At 37.9% G+C, this 20,387-nt stretch overlaps 1 protein-coding gene across 4 annotated transcripts in view; it reads left to right on the forward strand.

The window, feature by feature from the left end:
• Window positions 1–20,387, forward strand: part of MBTPS2 (membrane bound transcription factor peptidase, site 2) — a 42,240-nt gene that overhangs the window by 13,289 nt on the left and 8,564 nt on the right. Inside the window, exons 6-11 of one of the 4 annotated variants that reach the window (XR_006522491.2) lie at window positions 5,581–5,699; window positions 7,376–7,556; window positions 15,224–15,318; window positions 15,665–15,860; window positions 18,120–18,195; window positions 19,602–20,231. Coding sequence is in view for 3 of the 4 variants with exons in the window: in XM_070502680.1 (XP_070358781.1) it covers window positions 1,420–2,511 (1,092 nt within the window). In the remaining variant the exon portion in view is untranslated. The other 3 variants (XM_014847925.3, XM_014847924.3, XM_070502680.1) reach the window with 3 other exon arrangements.

The raw sequence follows: 20,387 nt of genomic DNA on the forward strand, positions 1-20,387 counted from the left end.
GATTGACCAATTTAATTCAAAATGATAATTGCTGTATATTTAAATGATAATGAAATAATGTGCAAAGTTTTGCTAAAAGGAAAATTCACTGCCTTAGGCAGTTTTTATGAAAAAAGAAATGAAAGTAAACCAGTTAAGCATTCAACTGAATAAGTGAGAAAAGAACTATAAAATAGCTTAATGATGTAATTAGTAAGGATATAGGCAGAATAAATTAGAGAAAAGAAAAATATAAATAAGTCCAAGAGTTAGTTCTTGGACCAAAAAAAGATTAAACAATGGGAGAAAGTGTCTGTAAACACTAATTCTTTAGCAGTCGGATTGGAGAATGACAACTCATACGAGAAAATTGGAACAATTATAAGTGTTCTTTGTTCATCTCTGCAAAAAAAAAATTTTTAAACCTGGATCATTCTGAAAAAAATAAATAAATAGCCTGAGTTAACCCCAGAAGAGAGAGAAAAAAATCTAAATAGTCTAATTACAATGGGAGAAATTAAGAAAGTAATGAAGAACGCCCCTGAAAGTTTCATGGGTGGAATTCTTTCAGATCTTGAAGAAAAAGATTTTCCTTTTAATTCCAATTTAGTATAAACTTTCTAGATTGCACAGAGAAGAAAACTAAGATTTTTTTTTTTAAAGCCAGTATAACACTGATACAACATCCTGTAAAGCACAAAAAAACCCTCTACAGACACATGGTGGACTTAAACAATGCAAGGATGGTTCAACATTAGGAAATCCATTTTACTGTTGTTTACATTATGTACCATTAGGGAAAAAAATCTTCATCTCAACAGATATTGAAATGGATATTTAACAAAATTCAACATCTATTAATAGCTAAAAACCAAAAATCCTTAGTAAAAGTAGAAATAGCTGGATACTTCCTGATGGTATGACACTTAGAAGCTATTAAAGGACAAGACAAGCAGTCCCACCGTCAGCTATCACTGATAGTGTTAAGTGGTCTGTAAATGTGGGTCATTGCAATTAAATGAGAGGAAAAACAGAAGCATAAATATTAGAAAGGAGTAAGCCTTTTTTTTCTGATACTGTTATATGCCTGGGGAGGGAGGCAAGAAAATCAACGGAAATGAAGTAATAGAACACCAGTGAAGAGCCCAGTTACCAAGTTAATGTTCAAAAACCAACAGCTTGCTAGGCAGGACGGGAAGGCGGGAGGGGTAGTGCGTACACGAGGGCGTGGGCGTGAGCGTGGGCACGCACTCGAGGCGACGCCGGGAAGCGCGTGCGCCGGGCGCACCCAGAAGCCCCCTCGCCTTCTGGGCTTTTCGCCTCAACCGCCCACGCCTTCCTCGTGGCCCTCGCGCTTTCCTCCCTCAGCCTTTCTTTTCCGCGGCCTTCCAGTCACACACCCGCTGCCCCGCGGCCAAAGTCTCTGTAGAGCTCGCTGCCATGGCCTCAGAGGAAGCTCTCTACATCTCCACAGAAAACTCGGAGATGCCTGCAGATATCGTGGAGCTGCACAGCCTCCCTGTGGAGACCGTGGAGATGGGAACCGTCGAGTACGAGGATATCAGCGGCGACTGGTTCCACGGCGGCCACCACCATCCGCCCCTCATCGCGCTGCAGCCGCTCATTATCAACAACCCGAACCAAGGTGACCAGGAAATGGTTATGGTGCAGACACAGGAGGAAGTGGTGGACTACTACGAGTCAGACAACCTTGAGAATCCGGTGATCAACCCAGTCGACGACGACGACTACTACCAGCAGGCCTTGGCTTCCTTGGCAACCTCCGCGTCGTCGTCGGCCTACAGCTACCGCAAGAAGCGCAGGAGCCGGGGCAAGAAGCCCGGCCATAAGAAGAGCTACACCAGCAGTGAGGCCAGGGCGGGAAGCGGCAGCGCCCCTGAGACCGGCAGGAAGAAGTGGGAGCAGAAGCAGGTGCACATCAAAACCCTGGAGGGAGAGTTCTCCGTCACCATGTGGTGCCCGAGCAGTGAAAGGGACAATGAGACAGAAGGACAGACGGAGGAGAACTCACCTCCCGATTACTCAGAGTACGTGACAGGGAAGAAACTTCCTCCTGAAGGAATACCTGGCGTTGACCTCTCAGATCCCAAACAACCGGCAGAATTTACTGGAATGAAGCCAAGAAAAAACAAAGAAGGTACTCCAAAAACAGTAGCTTGCCCTCATATAGGCTGCGAAAAGATGTTCAGGGATAACTCTGCCATGAGGAAACATCTGCAAATCCACGGTCCCAGAGTCCACGTATGTGCAGAATGTGGCAAAGCTTTTCTTGAGTGCTCAAAACTGAAACGACATCAACTGGTGCATACTGGAGAGAAGCCCTTTCAGTGCACATTTGAAGGCTGCGGAAAACGCTTTTCCCTGGATTTCAATTTGCGTACACATGTGCGAATCCATACTGGAGACAGGCCCTACGTGTGCCCCTTCGATGCTTGTAATAAGAAGTTTGCTCAGTCAACTAACCTGAAATCTCATATCATAACCCATGCTAAAAACAAAAGCAGCCAGTAAAAAGAGAAGACCCTTCTCAAACTCAGGAAGCATCTTTCAGGAGTGTGACTGAAAATAATTATGCCTCTCTTTTGTATGTTGTTTCTAGGAAAGAATTTTAAAAATGATTCCTACACAACTAAGGGTCTTGTTTTGATAGAATAGTAGAAATTTGAAAAGTAAAAAAAGTAATCCTTTGTATAACATTGTTAAGATGCTCTATCTTGTTCTATAATACCGTTTGAAAAACATGTTTTTGTACAGTTTGGTCCCAACAGGAGGATAATTCATGAACCTCACATCAAAAGACAGTTCTTCATACAGCTGTGCCAAAAATGGGACTTCTTTTCACATTCTTTTAAATATGAAGTTCACTTACTGCTTACAATTTTTAGAAGTTCTCTATTTTCCAAATGTTCATGTTTATACTTTTAGGAATATGTTTAGTAACTCTATGGTGTTTTGGAAGTTGATAACTTTGCTTACAGATGTTCTTTAAAAGAATGAACAGTTATAAAAAAAATGTTTAAATATAAAAACAAAGTGAACAGTTACATGCATGTGTAAGGTATTTTCCTGTTTAAAAAAGTTATAGAGGTTTTGTTTGCTATCTTAATTTTGGTTGTATTTTTTTATATTAAGTTTCTGCATAACCATCTTTTAGCTGCGTTGAATTATGTAGTATTGAATAATAGATGTGACTTAATAGTATTAGTCAATTTAAACCTGTTTTAATCATTTTCTTTCCCCCAAATACTGCCAGGTACTGTTGTTTAGTGTGATTTCTTTGCCTGTCAGAGAGTGGTGTTCAGTTGTAGGCTATATTGTGTATATATTGACTTTTTAATGATCGATATGTACATCTTGTGTAGTAAAGCAAAAATAAAATTCGTGTTCTAAAGAAAGAAACAAAAAAAACTTGTCTGTATAAATACCATAGCTAGAAAATAGAGAAGATGGGGAGGGTGCCACTGGCATGTGGTGAGTGGAGACCAGGGATGGTGCTAAACATCCTACAATGCACAAGACAGTCCCCCACGGCAAAGAATTATCTAGCTCAAAATGTGAATAATGTCACTTGAGAAACCCTGCTCTAGAGAAAGTAAAAGTTGTAACAAAGATTCTTTTGGTGTACTTACAAACAAATTATTAGTGGACGAGAGGTTGTTTAAGTAGAGGAAATGTGTGTGTTCCACCACACTCATTGCCACTTAGCCATCATGGGAAAATCTGGAATCTAGAGGGGTGATCTGGTACCAGCTATATGTCTGACAAGAGATGGAGGCTGCCCAGAGAGTCAAGGAATCAGTGCTGCTGTGTGACCACCCCCCCCCCCCCGCCCCATTCTTTTGATGGGAATAGTCATGGTTGTGTGGTGGTATCATCCTGATAAAGGAGAGAGAGTAAGCGTGCAGGCATGTAGGCAATCCTGAGGAGTTGCGGGGAAAGCTGAGTTAAAAATGAACTTATAAATGAAAAAGCAAAATTAGTTTCTGATAAATAGTTTGATAACATTGGTGCTTTTAAAAATCTCTCTGTATATAGAACAGAAAAGATTGTTTGCCTAATACATCCTAGACTAGACTTGCTCTAGACATTTCTGGAATTTAACAACTTACAACACACAAAAAAAAGTGGAGGAAGTCTTACAATGTGAATATGGTTCATGGAACACCTGTTAGCTAGGTATCTGGCTGCTTTAATAGCTAAAAGTAACAATGGGTTAAACTCTCATAAAACATTCCAAAATGTAAGTAGTTCAGCGCTGATATGATAATTCTTTGATTTGGGGGACTCTGGCTCTTTCTGATTGTTAGCTCTACTATTCCCAGCGTGCAGCTTCTATGTCATGGGCTCAGATTAGCTCCATCATAGCTACATTCCAGCCAGTAGGAGGGGGATATCCACATCACTTCCACTCACATCCTGTTGGCCGAAACACAGTTGTATGGCCATACTCAGCCTCCTGAGTCTGGGAAATGTCTTTAGGTTACATTTCTGTAATTATAGAGCATTGGTTCTCAACCACTGATACTATCGCCCTCCTGGGGAGGTTTGGAATGTGTGGGGTGGGGAACATTCTTTGGTTGTCTCTGACTGGAGAGCACTAATGGCATTTAGTGGATGGAGCCAGGAATTCTAAATGTCCTGTAGTGTAAGAGACAGACCTGCACAACTAAGAATCACACTGCTCAGAGTGCTAGTAGTGCCCCCACCCTGCCCCGTGAGAAAAACTAGTAGAAGAAGGAAAGGATAGGTGTCAGGGGAGGGGTTATCTAGTGGTGTGCTAGTGAATGTTTAACTCCTGGCTCTGGTGGGGAGGATGGGGAGCTCTGATATGTAGCATATGCTGGTTTCTGTTGTAAATACTACCACCATGGCCAATTTCAAGGTGCCAACCTGAAGTCCCTGAAGGAGGAATTGGGAAGAGAGGCACATAGTCAGCTGTGACAAGCAGGTAGGAGCAGGCTCCAGCACACCACTGGGTTCACCTAACCATCTCTGTATATATGGTGGAGGTGGTTATAGTCTGTGACATGATGTAAGATACATACTCTATTTGGTCCACCAATACTACTCTCCATAATAGTTTAATTCTTAAAGCAATCCCTTTTTCCAAGTACCATTTGGATTTCCATACCCCAGTTCAGCAAGAGTGTTTTTTATTTCATCTTAACTTTTATTTGAATAGCTCTGAAGTTCCTTTAAAAGATCACAAGTATGTTTAAATTAATATTGTGTACATTTTCTGAAAAGAAGGTATAGTAAGTAGAAGATATTAATTGTATTCATGTTATATATATATCATAGAGATATATATAATAGAATATAGATGCTATTAGTGTTAAGTCATATTAGCATGTAGTCTTCCTATTGTGGTATTAACATGCTCATTTTAGATTTCAATATCGGAAATGGAAGAGGCCCCTAACTGAACGTCTGTCTGCTGCACTAAGTAAGATCTATCTGCCTGACAGCTTCTTCTGGTTACTTTACTAATTTATCAGAATGCCCAGGTATTATAAAGTCCAAATACCTAAATCATTCCTGCCCCTGATTGAGCTTATTTCTTTTTTTCTGTCTTTTCAGGTATCTGGCATAATTTCGTCCTTGCACTCCTGGGTATTTTAGCTCTTGTTCTGCTCCCTGTAATTCTCTTGCCATTTTACTACACTGGAGTCGGGGTGCTTATCACTGAAGTTGCTGAGGTAAATAATGGATTACTTGGGGCATTCTGTCGCCAGATTTTGTGATGTAGCACATAGCATTTTATGTCAGGAACTTTTATTCAAGTTGTCCTCCTTGAAGAAATTACTATAATCCTTTCAAATTGAACAAATAGTTTTGTGAAATACATTGGCTTTTTTTTTACTTTTTATTAAGATTATGATAGTTTACAACCTTGTGAAATTTCAGTTGTACATTATTGTTTGTCAGTCATGTTGTAGGTGCACCACTTCACCCTTTGTGCCCACCCCCTATCCCCCCTTTCTCCTGGTAACCACTAACCTGTTCTCTTTGTCTACATGTTTAATTTCCACATATGAGTGGAGTCATACACAGATTGTCTCTCTCTATCTGGCTTATTTCACTTAACATAATACCTTCAAGGTCCATCCATGTTGTTTGTGAATGGGACAGTTTTATCCTTTTCTATGGCTGAGTAGTATTCCATTGTGTATATATATATATATATATATATATATATACCATATCTTCTTTATCCGATCATCAGTTGATGGGCACTTAGGTTGCTTCCACATCTTGACTATTGTAAATAATGCTGCAGTGAACATAGGGGTGCATGGGACTTTTGGAATTGCTGATTTCAAGTTCTTTGGATAGATACCCAGTAGTGGGATGTCTGGGTCATAAGGTATTTCTATTTTTAATTTTTTGAGAAATCTCCATACTGTTTTCCACAGTGGCTGCACCAATTTGCATTCCCAGCAGCAGGGTATGAGGGTTCCTTTTTCTCCACAAACTCTCCAACATTTGTCACTTTTTGTTTTGGTTATTTTTGCCATTCTAACAGGTGTAAAGTGATATCTTAGTGTAGTTTTGATTTGCATTTCCCTGATGATTAGTGATGATGAGCATCTTTTCATGTGTCTACTGGCCATCCATATATCTTCTTTGGAGAAATGTCAAAATACATTGGCTTTTTAAATTATTTCTGTTCTGAATTACAAAGATAGTACCAAGATTTTCTACCTGTAGTTTGTTGATAAAATGCATCATTTACCTTTACTGTTTATTTTTATAACTCTGCTGTTGAGTCAAATGTCTTTACTCCTAAGAAGTCAGAAAGATGAAAGCTAGGCTAGCCAGCCAGAACATTTTGTGGGAGTTTAAGTTAATGTCTTCAACTCTGTATTTCACTCCCTTAAACAGTAACTACTATGATGACATCGTCTTCTATTCAGACTTTGGGAAGAGGAAAATTACCTTTCTGAGCAACTGGCTCACATATTTCCTGTGCTGACAGTATCGTCTACATATTTGGGACTGTGTTTAGATAAGGACTTGTCTTATAATTTTATCCACTGAACATATAGGAAAACGAAGGCATTCTGATGACTACTTTCACAAAAATTTTAATTAGCAGTTTTGGAAAACTTTGTTGTTTTAATTGTAACAGTTGGTGAGTGAGTTTTTTTCAGTTGTGAAAAATTCAAAATCTTGGAGAAGTAGGAAAAGTAACTATAAGTGTTGGATTTTATTTTAATTTTCTAGGTCTGTACACCTTGGATTCAAAGCTGGATTATCTACATTATTCAAAATATTCTACTTAATTAACTCGGTGTCTTTAGCTATTGTTTGCTCAGATTAATTTTAGCTTGTCTTGACACATTACCTGATTTGATTTTTCCCTCTTCTCAAGGACTCACCTGCCATTGGACCCAGAGGCCTTTTTGTGGGAGACCTTGTCACCCATCTACAGGATTGTCCTGTTACTAACGTGCAGGATTGGAATGAATGTCTAGATACCATCGCCTATGAGCCCCAAATTGGTTACTGTATAAGTGCGTCAACTTTACAGCAGTTGAGCTTCCCAGTTAGAGGTGTGTATGTTTCCTCAGTATAACACAATGCTTCAAGTGGCAGTACTTGCCATTCCCCAATTCTTAGACCATGTCTGTAGATTTATTTGGTTCTAATTTCTTTAAAACAAATCGGTAAAGTAATGATAGGCCCAAACTAGTAAACATTCTTCTTGATAAGTTGGATGCTAATATGTATGTTTCCTTTATTATATATTGCTGTTAAACTTCTTACTAATTTCATAATATCATATTTGATTTTCAGGACTCTAGTTATCTAATTCTTTCTGCATTCAAAAAAACTTGTGTTAAGTCAGCATTCAAGCTCAACCATAACCAATTAACTAAGTTCCACTAATTAAATACCCCTGTGCTATATGGATAGTGGCATGTCCAAAGCTATTTGGGGTAGAGTTGTTTTATGTGGCAGGCATCCAGAGGAAGTCATCTTGGCATCTGAAAATATCCCCTGAAGTCAGATCTGTTGTTCTGTGTAGCAGGTGACAGGGTGATGCAAGCTTATTCTCAGAAGCTGCTAAATTTATTTTGAGTTCTTTCAGCTCTGAAAAATCAGCCTCCCTACTCTTTATACAAAATCATGGGGGGCCAAATTGTTGAAAGTGTTGGAAAATACAAATTATGCTCACAGACTGTATCTTTAATTCAAGAAATGCCCTGGATACTTGTCCACATCTCTTGGGGTTAGAAAATGCAATTAATAATCAAGAATAACTTTACTAAAGTACTGTGTGCAACAATGGCAAAGTAGTAAGAACTAATCTTTAAAACTTTTTTCAAGTGTAATCTTCTATGTGTAACCCATTTTTAAGAACTTTGTTTATTGTAAATGTTTTTCAAACATACATAAAAGTCAAGAAAGTAGTGTAAATGAAACCTTATGCGTCCTTCTCCCAGCTTCAGGAATTATCAACATTTTGCCAATGTTTTCATCAAATCAGCCCACTTTTGGAGGAAGTATTTTAAAGCACATCCCAGGCTTCCTATCATTTCGTCCATAAACTTCAGCATGTCTTTAATAGATGATGATTTTTTAAACATGACCACAGTATTGTTATCACATCTAACAAAATTAACAATAATTCTTAGTATCTAGTTGATATTCACTTTTCCTTAACTGTTCTTCAAATAGTTGGTTTGTTTAAGTTGAATGGTATGTCTTTTAAGTGTCTTTTAACTGGTAACAATTCCTCCTGACTTTTTCTTTTGAAATAACGTTTGTTGAAGAAACTGAGTCATTTGTTTTGTCGAATTTCCTATATTCTGGATTTGTCTGGTTATATCTTATCCTCATCATGTCATTAACATGTTCAGATGTCCCCCAAATTTTCTATAAACAGTAATTAGATCTAGAGGCTTGATTAGATTCAGGATCCATTTTGGGGGGGTGCAAAAATCCTTCATAGATAGCACTTAGTACTTTCTATTGCATCATGTCAGGAAGCGCACAATGTGTGGTCCTCTCCCTTGTGGTGATAAACGTTGTTCATTCTTTAAGATTGAAAGACCTATAAATTTTTCCTATTCTCAAGAGCCATTTAGCATCTTCCAAAACTTTTCAGATGACAGGTTAGTATGTAACCCACAATGTGTTCTTCTGTAAGAGAAATAATCCATTATTTTACACTACTTAAGTCCTTTATCATTTTCCTCCAGTTTCTCTAAGTTTGGTACAATCTGTATTGAATTACAAAAGCCAAAATGACACAGTAATCAAATAAAATTTTCTCCAGTAGGACTGTTTTATTTAGGATATCTGCATCTCAGGTGTTTAAGATTTTGTCCTTTTCCTGTCAGACAAATTGGAAATGAAAATTTTCCCTGATATACTCTGAAACTCTTTCCTTATTAACTTTTTGAGTATTTCACTATTATGGGTCATATGCTGTATTTTGGAGGTATTTGTTGGAAAACCTAAAGCAGATATTACTCTTTCTACACTAATAGAAAATCAGTCCCAAAATAATAATTCTTCAATATCTATTTCATCTCCTTAGGAGCGACTGTATTAGGACACATGTTGATTTTGCATGGTGACTTTATCAGATAAACCCGTACCTCCATTTAACCATTTCTAAATGGAGTGCATATACTTAGCCAGTTTATAGGAATTTAATGACTGGAAATATAACTTAAAATATATGCTAGATTAATTTTAATGGCAGGCTTGACCACTGGGGCTGTGGACATTTAAGAAAGCTGGGGATTGATAGTATTTTACATGTATCTAGGTACCTTTGTTATCCTTCATTATGAATAGAGGGGAAAGATATAGCTAAATATGATAATACAAAGTGGCCAACAATCCAAAATTGATTCAATTTAGAGTGGAATTCAATATACATAATTAAAATTCTAAGAATTTATACCACTTCAAAACAATAAAGTCACCTTGGAAAGATCTGACCCTGGAAGTGCCCATAAGCTGTCCCAACCAATCATTTCTGGCCTTAATTTCTACCTTGACTCTCCCAGGTGTATTATTAAATCTTTAAAGATATTCCCTAAGATATTAATTAATTAAGCAGACTAGATGTTCTCCTTAAAATAATAACAGGTAGATTTCTGGCAAATTAGAAAACTGTGGTTAATCTACCTGAAATGACTGTACATTTTATTAAATTGTTAGGACCTGCCTTTTTCTTGTTAATCCTTTCCTTTTTGACTTTTAAACATTAAAATGTTAAACTACAACAAATGTCACCAACAAAGCCAAGGCTGGTTTACTTCCACGTCTGCCCTTGGTGCGTGGGGCAAGCCTTAGGAGCTTGTCCCATACTCTCCTTGGAAATTGAATGGCCTTTCCAAGAAGCCCCAAAATGGACACTGGGTGAAGTCTTAGAGCCCTTTGCACCTGGAATAGACCTCTGGTCTCATTCTGGGTCAGAACTGAAAACAACTTTTCCCCCATTCATATTCAAGCCTCTGCTTTAGCATTGCTGGATGTCCATATGCCACTTAGTGATTTGAATGGAACTAAAAGTTACAGACAAGAACTAGTCTGGCTCTTTTGGGGGGGACTATTTTCCTAACAAGTAGCTTGCATCCCCTCTTTAGTTTGAGGGGACAATCTTCATTTCATATACTATACATAAAACTATTTAGCTTTTTTCCTTTTTTGTTTCCTTAAAGCATTGTTTTGAGTAATAAAAACTGTACTCAAGAAGTCCAGCATTTGAACGACATTTTAAGGAGCATGAGATTGAATACTAAAGGCAGCTTCTCCCTAAAATGAACCTGTGAGCCCAGCTTCAGGTATCTCCCTTGAACAGCCTATATTCCTGTTCAAAAGAGGTGAGGGTCTATGCCCTTAACTGCCTGGCAAAGGGAATATTATCCTGTCTTCTATATTTCTAACTGAAGTGAGGAAAGAACTTTCCCTACCTGGTTTAAGATAATAAATGGAAAACTCTGGGAATCTTTTCCACATATTTTGAGTACCCGGATTGTTTTTATGCCCAACTCTTCTCTGTTTGGAAAAAAGTCTCTGTTTTCTCATTGTGAACATCAACTTATGATCCAAAGTTTCTTTGCTATCCTAAATTGAAGAGAGAGAGAGAGTGTGTGTGTGTGTGTAATTTTTTAACTGCTTGTTACTGGATGATGCTGGTATAAAGTCTACTGTAGAACTAAGAATAAATAGGCTTGCCTCCCTGTGTTGGAGCTCTAGCTACATTTGTATGTTTATTAAGCCAGGGAAAGAAAATTATTCAGTTCATTTTAGTGATATAGAAAGTAGTGAGGACTGTCAACTATAGATTGAAAAATTTTCTTCCTACTAGCCTTATTCCAAAATCACCTCTGGTCTAGACCGTCTTTTGAAGACTAGACTCTTTCTATGACTAGACTGTTTCTATGACTAGACTGTTTCTATGCACTCTTAGGGTGCATTCAGAATATGCAGTTTCTCCCTGTAGTGGAATTGTGAAACTGATCTGGTCTTAATTTTCCTAATTGTCTCCAAATCTGGGGAGATTTAAGGGACAATTCTCATCTCCCAGAGTTAAATTGAACCCATGAACGCCTCTGGGACCGCCTGTTGCAGCCTTGAATGCTCTTTCCAAAGTAGAATTGGATTGGCCTCTCATGCTTGATAGCAGTGTACTAATGTGAAAATTTTCTGTGGCGTCCCCATCTTACATATTAAGAATTGTATCACAGAAATTGGTTAAGTGACTTGTCTTTTAATGTGACCCAGTAGAAAAGATTCTAAAATAAAAAAAATTTTTTTGAGGAAAATTAGCCCTGAGCTAACATCTGCTGCTAATCCTCCTCTTTTTCTGAGGAAGACTGGCCCTGAGCTAACATCCGTGCCCATCTTCCTCTCCTTTATATGTGGGACGCCTACCACAGCATGGCTTGCCAAGTGGTGCCATGTCCGCACCCAGGATCCGAACTGGTGAACCCCAGGCCGCTGAAACGGAACATGCGAGTAAACTTGATATTTCTCTGTTTATCAATTAAAAAAAAATGTTGTAGCTTTAAAATTTTTTTTTCCTTTTTTTCCTCAAAGCCCCCCAGTACATAGTTGTATATTCTCCGTTGTGTGTCCTTCTAGTTGTGGCATGCGGGATGCTGCCTCACTGTGGTTTGATGAGCAGTGCCACGTCCACACCCAGGATTCGAACCAACGAAACACTGGGCAGCCTGCAGCGGAGCACACGAACTTAACCACTCTGCCGTGGGGCCAGCACCTAAAATATTTTTTATATCAAGTTTACTTCTTACATGGTAACAAAATATTTAGCTCTTCATTGGAAAATTCTGTATGTCAAAAGGTACTTAATCTTGTCAGGGCAGCCACAGTCATGGATTTATGTTTTGGTTGGAATAATCACCATAGGAAGAAGCTGTAACCCTGAGGTCACAAATTGGTGGTAGCCTAGAGGCCAAATCCAGCCTCAGCAGATGTATTTTGTTTGTCTTGCACAGTGTTTTTAAAAATTTTAAATGACTGCCAATATTTAAAATTCAAGAGGTTTCACATGAGGGTCCAGATTTCTGGTTTCTCTTAGAAAAAAATGGATGATCTCTTGAATCTGGGCCCCAAGTTAAGTGGCCTGCCTGCTAACCCCTTAGAACAGGGTATATATTTTCTAATTCATCACAGTCCCCACCACTTCCTATTCTTTCCAAACGCTATCCATTACATTCATTTGGTACCTGCTTGCCCCTTTAATCATTTGCATTACCAGATATGCTGTATCAACAGTGATAACAAATTCTTGACTTTCAATTCTGTATTGTATACAGTCCTCCAAGAAAAGTTAGTGATCAAGCACCAGATGTAAACTTTTAAAAATAGTTACAGATATAAAGGCAAGTGGCATAGAACATCATTTCCATATTCAGTATATATTGAGTAATCCACTGTATGTAAGAGACTGAGAAAACTTTCCCTCAGGGAGTTCACAGTCTAATCAAGAAACAGACTATGCCCATGTTATTACAGTACAAGGTTAAATGTAAGTGATGACAGGAAATATTGGGAGTTGTGAAAGTTGATGGCAGTCAGTCGTGACTGAGATGAGGACAGGTTTCATACAGCAGCTCCTGAGATGGGCCTCAACAGTGAGTTTCATTTCAGGAGGCCAAGCTAGAAATCAATCTGAGGACCATAGATTAGAAGGTGGTCAGGGAACTGCTAGTAATTTCGTTCAGCAAAAGAAGAGTATGAGATACGGTGATTTTAAAAAAGTGGAAATCTTTACGTTTTAGGCTATGGAGTTTAGACTTTATTTGGGAGCAGTGCTGAGTCTGGAAATTTTGGATTAGAAGCACTACATTCTCAGAGTTCTACACTGGAAGGTTAATTTGAAGCATTTAGTATGTAGGAGAGGTTTGCATATGAGAGCTAGGTGATAAACAAGATGCAATAGGACTCTTCAAGTGGGTCAGGTGAGGAGGAATTAGTGTCGACACTCAGGTGGGAATACATAAGGAGAAAAATAATGGGGAGGTAAAAATTAGTGAGACTTGACAACGGATCAGGGAGAACACTGAGGGTTTTAGCCTGGATTGATTAAAAAAAAATCTTAAACAACTTTTTACTTTATACTTTATGATTAGGGCTGACCAGTGATTATAGGCACGGGTTTGTCTGTGCCATTAGATGTTTACAGTTTGTTTTCATATTTTAAATATTACTCGTCACCCAAAATTTAAATATCCATTCAGTTACGATAAGAAAACAAAACGGGACTGCCTGGTGGTGCAGTCATTACGTTCACGCGCTCCACTTCGGCAGCTAGGGGTTCACCGGTTCAGATCCCAGGTGTGGACCTATGCACCACTTATCAGGCCATGCTGTGGTGGCAGGCATCCCACATATAAAATAGAGGGAGATGGGCACAGATGTTAGTTCAGGGCCAATCTCCCTCAGCAAAAAGAAGAGGATTGGCGGCATATGTTAGCTCAGGGCTAATCTTCCTTGGAAAAAAAAATAATAAAATAATTATTTAAAAAAAGAAAGAAAAAAAACAAAACTACGCATACAACTAGCCATTGCAGAGGAGAAGTGGCTGTATCTGTTAGTTTGCTTCCTCTCTGTTTCGTTCTTGACTTTTTGTTGGCCTGGGAGAGAGAGGAGCAGTGCGTGGCTAGGGAGATCCAGTCTAACCAATACAAGATGTCTTCCTCAAATAATGTAGTAAAAAAAAAGATTTAAAAACAAACAGACCACCTTTGGCTGAAATACAAAATCCTTATAAAATCACGTTGCATATCAACTAACATTTTCATGCTAGTGACCCTGAAGACACTCTTATAATAAAAGTTGTTTGTGGTACTAGAAATCATAGATAACTTTACTCTTGATTGAGTCTGTCTTCTTCACCATATGTGAGTATGGTAGTGTGTATATGTATAAGATTTTAAGTTTAATTGGTCCTTGCCACACATCAATTTATGCTTCATGGGTTTGATGTGCTGAAAAAAGGAAACCTTCCAAAATAAATACATGAAAATCATTTTTTGTCCCACCTGTATCAGTGATTAAGCTTCCTTATTCTGCCCTAGATACAAGTGAAGCTGTCTACCAAAGAACTTGAAAAAAATAAGTGAATAATAGGAATAAACAGTTGCCCTGTTTCTGTTGTCTTCCAAAAATGGTAACTGGATTACTGGTATGCAGGCAAATATGTGCACATCTGTGGGGTGAAATTGGGCCGTCCTGGTCCTATGGGGAAAGCCCCAAGGTAAGCCTGGAGGTGGGATAGATATTTGATATAATAGGGCTGTCCTTAGGGCTTTAGGGATGAGAGTCTTAGGCACCCTCTGGCCCACTCTGCAAACACCACAGCACAGGAGCTAAGTAGTGATATTGGATCAGCGGCATTAGGGCATCTAATAGTGGCTCATTAAATATTTTTGCTTGACCAGCTGAGACCCTGGAACTCCAGCTTTATAGTTGGTAAGTTTATGTGAAGACAACTAACCTAGGGTAATTGCTGCTGCTTGATTTCAAATTGGACGTATCTCTTTTTGTAATGTAAATCAAACTCTGCAGCAAGTAGCCAGCAAGCTGAACACTCAATTATACAGTTGTTTCCTAATTCATATGCATTTTACTTACTTTTTTGGTCTTGAAAGCAAAATTTTGATTACAAATGTACTTCAATATAATGGATTCTTTTTTTGATGATGGGTTCTAATAAACTATTTCTCTTTAGCATACAAACGGCTAGATGGTTCGACTGAATGCTGTAACAATCACAGCCTTACAGATGTGTGCTTTTCCTACAGAAATAATTTTAATAAGCGTTTGGTAAGTTGTCCCTGAAGCAGTCTTGCTTGTCTGATATAATTATTGCAAAATAAGCGTATACACACATAGAACTAAAATGGAACCTGTGAAAACTTCTCCCTGTTGTATCATTTCACATGTCACATTTCATCTGAGAATCTTTAAAAATTTGTAATGGTAATATCTTATTTGGCCGAAGTGGAATACTTAAATCCAATTTATAATAGGTGCACATAAATGGCATTTCTTCTATATGAACTTTGTTCCTAATATGCTAGGTGATATGGAAGATTTTGAGGGAATGTACTTGGTGTTCTTCTTGTTAATAATCCGTTTTAGTATTGACTAATTAATATTTTATTCATAGCATACATGTCTACCTGCTCGGAAAGCAGTTGAAGCCACTCAAGTTTGTAGAACCAATAAAGATTGTAAAAAAAGCTCAAGTTCAAGTTTCTGTATAATTCCTTCTTTGGAAACTCATACTCGCTTAATAAAAGTGAAGCACCCGCCTCAAATCGATATGTTGTACGTAGGACATCCACTACATCTTCACTATACAGGTAGGTATTATTGTGGTAGACCCTCAGAAAATCATTAAGATAGCATATATTTTCAGTGGTAGAAATTTATATATTTTTAATATATAATATATAAAAATATAAATAAATTTGATCACTTTTCAAAGTCTTGTTAACTTGTTCTTAGGCATTAAATGAAATTTAGGCTGTAGAGAAATAATCCAATTTAAAGCAAGAGGGAATCCCATGTCTGCCTATGAAGAGTAATGCATTTTTCCTTGACCACTGTTTATGCCCAAGTCACATAGATGATCTCTCAGATATTCTCTGAGAGTTTTTTAAATTTATCCAAGCTTCCAAAACAGTGTGAAGAGCAGCGTACCCCAAACAATGCCAGGAATCATGGTAATAGAATTATAAAGTAATTTGTGCATGACACATGAATTTTATCTGAATATAATTTCAAAACCAGGCCAGCATGATTGTTTTAACAGTGGCAACATGATTGGACTAAATATGTAGTTTCTTATGGCTGAAGATCATATAGTCTAACTCATTTTTATGTACAAAATCTTTTTATGTTTCTTTTTTTATAACAGCTTTGTTGAAATATAATTCACATACCAGATAATTCACCATTTTAAAGTGTAAAATTCAGTAGTTTTTAATATATTCTTAGTTGTGCAGCCATGACTACAGTCTAGTTCCAGAATATTTTCATCACCCCAAAAAGAAACCCCATAGCCATTAAGCAGTCACTCTGCATTTCTCCTCAACACCCCTCAGCCCTTGGCAGCCGCTAATATACTTTCTGCTTCTATAAATTTGCTTGTTCTTTACATTTCATGTAAATGGAATATTTTGTGACTGGCATCTTTCACTTAGCATGTTTTCAAGATTCCTCCATCTTGTAGCACAGGTCAGTGCATCTCTCCTGTTTATGGCTGAGTGATATTCCGTTGCATGGACATAACACTTTTTCTTAATTCATTCATCAGTTGATGGACATGTGAGTTTTATGTTATTCTTGTTTTTTGTCTTTTTTTTTAAAGATTGGCACATGAGCTAACATCTGTTGCCAATCGTCTTTCTTTTTCCTTCTTCTTCTCCCTGAAGCCCCCCCAGTACACAGTTGTATGTTCTAGTTGTAGGTCCTTCTGGTTATGCTATGTGGGATGTCACCTCAGCATGGCTTGATGAGTGGTGCCATGTTCGCACCCGGAATCCGAACCTGCAAAGCCCTGGGCCGCCAAGGTGTAGCACTCGAACTTAACCACTCGGCCACGAGGCTGGCCCCTATGTTACTCTTTAAAAGACTTTCTCATTGCTTCGTAGTCATATCCTCAGATACAACCTGGATCATTCTTATTTATTAGTTTGACACTAAGTGACTCTAGAGTGCAAATACTAAATATATCCTCAACAAATGAAGAAATGTCCCCTTTTAGGGTAATTCAGAAATGTGTATTGTGGGTTCTATCTAATTACAGGAGAGTTTTTAAGTGTTTTGAACAAAAACAGGATTATGGATTCCAGAGAGTAGAAGAGGCCTTAAAAATTCTCTAGTATTGGGGCCAGCCTGGTGGCCAAGTGGTTAAGTTCACGCGCTCCGCTTCAGCAGCCCAGGGTTTTGCCAGTTTGAATCCTGGCTGCAGACATGGCACTGCTCATCAAGCCATGCTGAGGCGGCATGCCACATTACACAACCAGAAGGACCTACAACTAGAATATACAACTATGTACTGGGGGGCTTTGGGGAGAAGAAGAAGAAAAAAAAGATTGGCCACAGATGTTAGCTCAGGTGCTAGTCTTTAAAAAGAAAAAAAGAATTGAGAACTTTAAACAAAATTCTCTAGTCTTAATCCTTGTTTTAGCACTGAAGAAAAAACAAGACCAGAAAGAGGTTAAGTGGCATATAATACTTGGAGTGAACATGATTTTAAGGTTATATCCCTTTGCAAGGGTAAGGACTCCTGTGATGTAAATTCTAGTATATTTTTTTAAGTTGGTCTCTGTATTTGGTAATCATGCTTGGTATATAGTCAGTTTTATCTTAGTCTCACCTCAAAATATAAGTACACACTGGGACGTGAATTTCTGTATTCCACTATTTGTATTAGATGTTCTAGAATAATCAGTTGTTTTCATATGTGGGGCATATAGCCTGCCTACATATATTTGGGAAGGGTTTTCTCAACCAGTTTAATAGGCTACTCCAATTTTCAACCATATGGTAAAATTCATAATGCTATTGCTTATCTGTATGAATAATATTCATTATTTCTTATTTTTCTTTTTTAGTGAGTATCACTAGTTTTATCCCACGTTTCAACTTTCTAAGCATAGATCTGCCTGTGGTTGTGGAGACATTTGTCAAGTATCCTTTCTGGTGTTGAAAAATTTGTTAAAAGTATATTACTTGGAACTTGATCAGTCTTACCTTAGATAGAGCGTGCCTAGACTTTACAAGTATCAATTAATTGCCAGCAACTGAAAAACAGACTCTAAAGTTTAAAAGATCAGATTGTACCTAGGAGGGAAGAAGTCAGAGGAGAGAGATTGATCAGGAAGGGAGAAAGGTTAAGATGTGGCAGGGAAGAAACCCAAAATACAAACTGAGTTGGATTTACAGAACTAAACTCTTTTAGTAATTTTATAAAGGATGAAAGCTTCAGCTACTAGTGAGGCGATGAATTCCACCCCTTCTGAGCCTGTTATCTCTGACCAAATGGATGAATGCATAAGGGAGATGAAGCTGGTTTCCACTACTAAAATAGCAAGTCAAAGGACAAAATCTCATGTGTTCTTTAGCATATTATGTTTGTGTGTAAAAGATGAAATTTTTAAAAAATTGTTACATAGAATTTGGATAAACTGAACAGTTTGGAAGAGTTCTTAATTTTTGTCACTTTTAAACCTTTTTCATTTCTTTCCTCAATGATTTGCAAAAAAGTAAAATAGAAAACAAATGAGCAGTTACTTAAAAATGTGTACAGTCGGGGCTGGCCCCGTGGCCAAGTGGTTAAGTTCGCGCACTCTGCTGCAGGCAGCCCAGTGTTTCGTTGGTTCGAATCCTGGGTGCGCACATGGCACTGCTCATCAAACCACGCTGAGGCAGCGTCCCACATGCCACAACTAGAAGGATCCACAACGAAGAATATATAACTATGTACCGGGGGGCTTTGGAGAGAAAAAGGAAAAAATAAAATCTTAAAAAAAAAAATGTGTACAATCAAGATTGTACCTTGTAGGCTGCAGCTTTATCTCAGAGAGATTTATGCTATAACCTTATAGATGACAGTAAAATAGAGTTATGTTTACATTATATAGTTATATTTATGCTTTAACCTTATAGATGATAGTAAAATAGAGTTTAAGGGGCCAAAATCTTTGTTTCCTAATATAAGATAATACTTTGTAAGGATCAAAAAATAATTTTCCCGTATTTCTTATTCCTTCCACATTCCTTTCCCTTGTTGTATCGTTAAAGGATTAGAAAGACATAGTCTTCCTAGGAGTTCATTGTAGATGGCCTTAGTTTACAAGTGGTTGGCCTTTATTTTTCTAGTCAAGGTTTTTGAACTTTGAAATAACGTAAATCATTTGTTTTAAATAGTAGAGATCTAAGAAGGAATGGCCTGTATTGGTGGTCAGAGATTTAAAGAAAGGAGGGAAGTCAACTGTAATCTCAAATCCAGTCCTAATAAAATATCTTCTTCTGACTCCCAGAAATGTGCTTTCCACTCAAACCTCACAGTCGGCTCCTTAACTGATTTTAACCAGGTACCTGATTTCCCTCTCAGGAGCTCTGGCTATTGTTAATGCAGTGCCCTGCTTTGCTTTGGATGGACAGTGGATTTTAAACTCTTTCCTGGATGCCACCCTTACCTCGGTGATTGGAGACAATGATGTCAAAGATCTGATAGGATTTTTTATCTTGCTTGGTGGCAGTATACTTTTGGCTGCTAATGTGACCCTGGGACTCTGGATGGTTACAGCACGGTAATATTTGCACTCATCTGACAGAATCTCTGAGTTACAATATACAATCCTGAAAACCTTACTTGCTATGAAATATAAAGTGTTTCCTTAAGATTACATTTTAGCCAACCACTTTAAGCTCCTCCTATATCAGAGTTATCCGAACTCTGGGATGGGGAATAAACAGAAGAAATGAAAGGCATAGTCTCTGACTACATTCTAGTTTTAAAGACTGAACTTACAAACTTCAGATGCTTGTGGAACAATTTCTAAACAAGTGCAAATTCATGTTAAACCACTTTGTGTGACTATATACCATGTTGAAGTAATGTAAAAGAAAACAGAATTGGGTGGAATTAATTGGCAAAAACTTCTTGAAAAAGCATCATTAATCCAGATTTGAAGGCGACCAGACTTTGGCCAAGTGGAAAGGTGAGCATTTTCTTGGCCTATATCTCTTGTCCTTTGTCTTGTTTGAAAAGTATTTTAAAATTTAATAGTGTATTATTTTATACTCTGGTAACTGAGGTCTGATTATAATTAAATTAATAAAATTCTATAAAAGAATCTGCTGACATGAAAGGGAAA

Source organism: Equus asinus, chromosome X, assembly GCF_041296235.1.
Source record: "Equus asinus isolate D_3611 breed Donkey chromosome X, EquAss-T2T_v2, whole genome shotgun sequence".
Lineage (NCBI taxonomy): Eukaryota > Metazoa > Chordata > Mammalia > Perissodactyla > Equidae > Equus > Equus asinus.